A 5,241-nucleotide genomic window follows, 5' to 3' on the forward strand; every position below is an offset into this window, starting at 1 on the left:
GTGGGTAGCTCACTGTCTTGCTGTGGTGTGGGGGTGGGTAGCTCACTCTCTTGCTGTGGTGTGGGGGTGGGTAGCTCACTCTCTTGCTGTGGTGGGTGTGTGAGTATCTCACAGCCTGGCTGTTTTTCTGTGGATCTTGAAGGCTCTCCAGTTTTCTTCCTTTTCACGTTTTGGTCATCTCAGGTGTTGAGCATTTCTGTGTGAGTTTTAGGACCCTCCTTTTAGTGTCTGCTGAAGGCACCTGGAGTTTGCTCCCCATTCCCTTCCCTCTGTAAGTGCCTTGGGGCGCACGAGCCCGGGTGTCTGTTCGTTTATTCTGCTCTTTAACGTCTTTCAGTTCAGTTCTATAGTTATCAGTCTAAATGTCGAGTACTTTGATTACATTTCTCCCTAAATATTTTACTCTTATATGTTGCTATGAAATAGAATCATCTCCATAATTTCATTTTCAGACTGTACATTGCAAATGTGTACAGTGCCATTGATCCTGCATATCGATCTGGTGTCCTGCAGTCTTTGATGGACTTAGGTTAAGTGGTTTAGTGAGTGTGGGTTCTTTTGGATCATCTGTTAATGAAAATGGTTTGTGCACCTTCCTGCCAATCCGGATTCTTTATGTTGCATTGTCTTGCTAAATTATCCTGACTTGACCAGGCATGGGCATGGTGCGAGTGTGGGGACCACAAGAACGTTGGGTGACCTGTTCTCTGCCGTTCTCCCTTCAGACAGGGTGTCTTACTGACTCTGGAGTGAGGATGCCGGGTGTGATCCCAGCAGACTCCTGCCTCACCCATGGTCCTTGTCTTCACAGCAGCTTCTGTGTGGGTGTGGCCAGTTTGAAATCGGTCCTCTAGTTGGCGCAGGACTGTCACCCACGGCGGCCTCACCCAGCCCTCTTGTCTGATGATTGTATTTTTTGTCTGTCTAGTTTTGTGTCTTTACTGTGTCAGTTCCTTCTCTCACTCCCAGTTTTCAGCTTGGTTGGCTCGTGTGCTGTTGGGGTCCCCTTCTTGAGATGATTCCTGGTCATGGTCTTCACCACTTCTTGAGAATCACCCAGAGTGATTCAGGGGAGACTTTATCCCTTGTCCTGTGTTGGCTGCATTCCTCAAGGCTTCAGTGCTGTCCGGTTCCAAATACTTCTCATTGCAATTTGGTTTCTCTTTGGAACCATAACTTTTTTGTGAGCCCATTATTTGATTTATTAGATGTCTTGTCATCTGCCTGTCCTTCTTCTGGTGTCTAAATTCCACTGTGATTTAAGACTGCCTTCAAAGGATTTCCCTTCCCTAAAATTTGCTGAAACTTTGATTACAGCTCAGCCTGTACCCAAAGGACACATATTCTCTTTATGGGTGTGAAACCCACATGCCTCCCTCCCTCCTAGGTGCTGGCATTGAAGTTGTGACTACCACAGCTGGCACACCATCAGTTTTGAGGAATGGACTGCAGTCACCTTCAGCTGTAGTAGTTACTGTCCCTGATAACGTTTCCATGTTTTAAAGAAATAACTTACAGGGCCTTGTCATGCAGTAGCAGACAGCTCTGTCCTGTGAAGACTGCTGTCGGGTTTGTATGGTTTGCAAGCCCTGTAAGTTCACCACAGTGTCTGCCCTGCCCCTCTGCTCTCTCTTTAATAATACTTACTTCCCTTTAATTTGCTGCTCAAGTCCTCGTTCACAGTAAGGATCACAAATTTTGCCTGAGAATTTGGGACTTCAGTCCGTACCTGCAGATACACTGTATAGCAGTGATCCCTCACATTTGCTTATGCCTTCTGTCTCGTTGTAGAGAACGGTGTGAATGGCACAGTCACTTCAAATGGAGCTGACTCTCCACGGAACAGGAAAGAGAAGTCTTCGTAATGGATCGGAAACTGACTGATTAATGTCCCCCAAAGAATCTGCTTTCTACTCTATCTTTCAGCACTAGCATTTTTTTCTGTTCTTGAAAATACAGTTTATGCTCTTTGATTTTTGCTGTTGTACTGTTCCTGCATCGTAAAGGGCATTTGAGGGGAGGATGATTACTCTGAGTGAGAACATATTTTAGCTTAGACTCAGCTACCTGCCTTCAAAATAGTTTAGGGACCACTTTTGTTCTTTCTTTCTTTCTTTCTTTCTTTCTTTCTTTCTTTCTTTCTTTTTTGTCTTTGTGTGTGTGTGTGTGTGTCTTTAGTGTTTTTTCTAATGGTTTGGGGAGAAACCATTTACAACCCCCACACACACACACACACACACATAACCAGTGAACATTTTTCTTGCTCTCACCAATTTTTTTACAATATTATAGCAAGGTGACCTATTCTAAGAAGGTCATATTTTTTAAGTTGTCTTTCAGGGTCAAATGGAAATACTATAAAGTCAGATGTCAAACTTTTAATGTTTTCAGTGTTCTCTAATTTTTAGAAGTTTTTTGTAGCCTTTACACCTGGAAAAAAAAATTTGTAAAATTACCAAAATAATTGTGTGCTTTATTTTCTAAGTCATGGTTGTACATGTTACATCCCATTAAAAAGTACTGATAGCTACTGCAAGATTTATTGCCATCTATTGGAGCAGATGTCATCTATTGAAACAGATGTCTTATTAACACAAGGAAGTGTGAAGTACTTAGGAAATGAAGTCTTTTTGTGCATTTTCAACATTTATCAACTGGCAATCAGAAAATGTTTACTGTGAAGAGGAATATTCAACTTACATAGACCTTTTTGATATGTTTGGTAGTGATTCTTAATGGGGCTTGTTGTAAGTTTGATACGTATAGCATCTTAATGAGATACCATTTAACCTGCAAGCCCTTTTAAAAAGTAATGCCTACTTGATTTCTATCTATTAAAAAAAAAAAAGGTGTCAGGTAATTATATTTGGGAAACTAATGCACTAACTTTAAAGAAATTGAAAATTCAGGTGGATAGTCTTAACAGAAGACATGCTTTATGTTATAGCTTTGGACCCATCTTTAATTGAGAAATGTTTATCTGTATAAAACATATTTTTGGATAAATATATATACATATATATTTGTATCTACAGAAAGGCTCTAAAAAGCATTTGCGTAAACTCCTGGTTCCCTTTTCTATGCTTGTGCTCGCATCCTGCGCTTTGTCTGTCATGTCATTCAGCACATGCAGTGCTCCATTGGTCCCGTTTCTCACTCTGTCACCAGCTAAAAAATGTCCGTGCCATGTTGAATATATAAGCTACAAGCCTCAGGCCTGTGGTTAAGTTGCCACGCTGCTAGAACATGCTTTCTCTTCTCTAGCTGATTACCTACTTCCTGGGAAAAGTAGTCGCTCTCTGTAGCAGTACCAAGTTTGAGTGGAACCAAATTTCTGTCCTTAAAACTGGCATTATATTGAACTATACATTGAGAAATCGAAATAAAAAATTTTTAGTTTCACAAGCCGCTTCCTGGACAATTCCTTCACTGTAATGTTTATGCTACTTTGAATGTATATTCTCATTAAAGTATACTATTAAAAGATGAATCGATTTTTCATAAGCATATATGCTTCCTGGTACTCAAGCAGCGGTGGCTGTTGAGGTTTAGTGAGCACTGTTTCCTCCTCTGACCAGAACCTTTCTGAGTTATTTGCGACACTTGTGTTTGGTGCCTTAGACTGTATTTCAGGGTGAGGGGAAGAAATCACAGTCTAGTTGCTTCCAAGGACCTTGTAGAAAGTGTCCTTAGTCTTCCAGTCCTGCTGAGAGCTGTGCTACAAACTAACAGAGAAAAAGCTGTAAAGCATGATGGGAAACAGACCTGTGAACTGGGGGGGTAGCCACTGTTGGCTCCTAGTCTCCAAATGGCCTTGAACTACCCATTCTGGGATTTACTTTTTCTCCTTAAGATAGTTTCTTTCCTGAGATTAGAACAGATGCAAAGAACCTGGTTGGAATATTCAAGAATGAAGATATTAATCACATTCTGCTAATCATAAACAATCTTGCAAAGTCCTTAGGTTCAGAACTCTTTGACCAAGTTTCTCCAGGAAATGGGAAGATCTTTGTTGTAAAGATGTGATTAGTGCCCGCTAACCCTGCTGTCTCGAGGGTGCGGTCAGACATGCTCACTGAAAAGGGAATTCTGATTGCCTCTACATGGACAACAATGAGCATGTCTTTTAAGAAGAAAATAAATTAAGCACCTGTTTGTATATTGTGAGCCTAGGTTTAAGAAGAAACCCTAGAGAAAATTCTAGGAGATGATACTTTAAACAGATGTCAAAGAGGACCGCATTGGCATACAGCCTGTTGTAGAAGATGAACTGAGAACAGCTCTAGCGTCCTTGTAAAACTCGGCATCTTCAGAAGGCAGCATGCCTTCACACAGCTCCAGAGCACACAATGAAAACTATTTACAAAGCCAACCCAGTTCTGTTTGTTCAAGCATGAGCTGCTTTACAAAAAGTGCACTAGTAGCTAAATGACACATTAACAGGGTTTGTTGAATACTATTTGGAAAAAGGCTAAACCAGTTCGTCTAGTGGATAGATAATATATTTTTCCAACCTGCAATCAAAGTCTGAGTGTCTTGAAAATAAAACAATTTAAGAGGCCCCATCCGTAGCCATCAATAACCTAAGTAGACCATAAAAAAAAAATCCAGAAGCTTCATATTTCAATCCGTTTAAGTAATAAACAACTTCATGAGGTTCAGCTGACCATCCAGGGATAAGACTAGTTAACCTGCCCTCAAGCCTTGATGACATGAGTCCTACAAATACAGCTTTGTGTCACAACTTTCAGTGATAAGTTCTTGATGTTTTTTCAACCTTACAGTGGTTCAAAAGCTTACCCATCCATTCTGCTTCTTGCTATTAAGACGGTATTCAGTAAAGTTATAAGAGGTATTCAATGCTTTAGTATAAAACAGGTGTGTGCTAGATGATTTTGCCCATCTGTAGGCTGGTGTGAGCATTCTAGACTATGCTGTGATGTGTGCTAAAGTGGATTTTACATTCATAGATTTTCAACTCACAATGGGGTTTATTGGGGCGAGGTCCCACAGGCTGAGCAATAGTCATGGAACCCACCCCTCTGGGTAGTCCCTGTACATAGGGCACTGAAACCCTGTACATCAAGTGTGAGTGTGGCTATGTATTGTCACTCTTCCTGTTTGAAGTTTCACAGCTTCGTGGCACATGATGCTTTTGCCGTGCAGTGCCAGGGTTCCATGGTGACTGCTCTTGAGTATGTGAGCTAATGGAGTGACAAGCATCACAGCCCGTGGTTACAC

General features: G+C 41.2%; 1 protein-coding gene across 1 annotated transcript in view; it reads left to right on the top strand.

Moving 5' to 3' along the window:
• Positions 1–3,405, top strand: part of Tram1 (translocation associated membrane protein 1) — a 24,862-nt gene extending 21,457 nt beyond the window's left edge. The window contains exon 11 of the mRNA XM_028769163.1: positions 1,792–3,405. Coding sequence (XP_028624996.1) covers positions 1,792–1,865 — 74 coding nt within the window. The 3' untranslated portion in view covers positions 1,866–3,405. The remainder of the gene's footprint in view (positions 1–1,791) is intronic.
• The last annotated feature ends 1,836 nt before the right edge of the window (positions 3,406–5,241 follow it).

This window comes from Grammomys surdaster, unplaced genomic scaffold, assembly GCF_004785775.1.
Source record: "Grammomys surdaster isolate TR1022 unplaced genomic scaffold, NIH_TR_1.0 64, whole genome shotgun sequence".
NCBI classification, from domain to species: Eukaryota; Metazoa; Chordata; class Mammalia; order Rodentia; family Muridae; genus Grammomys; species Grammomys surdaster.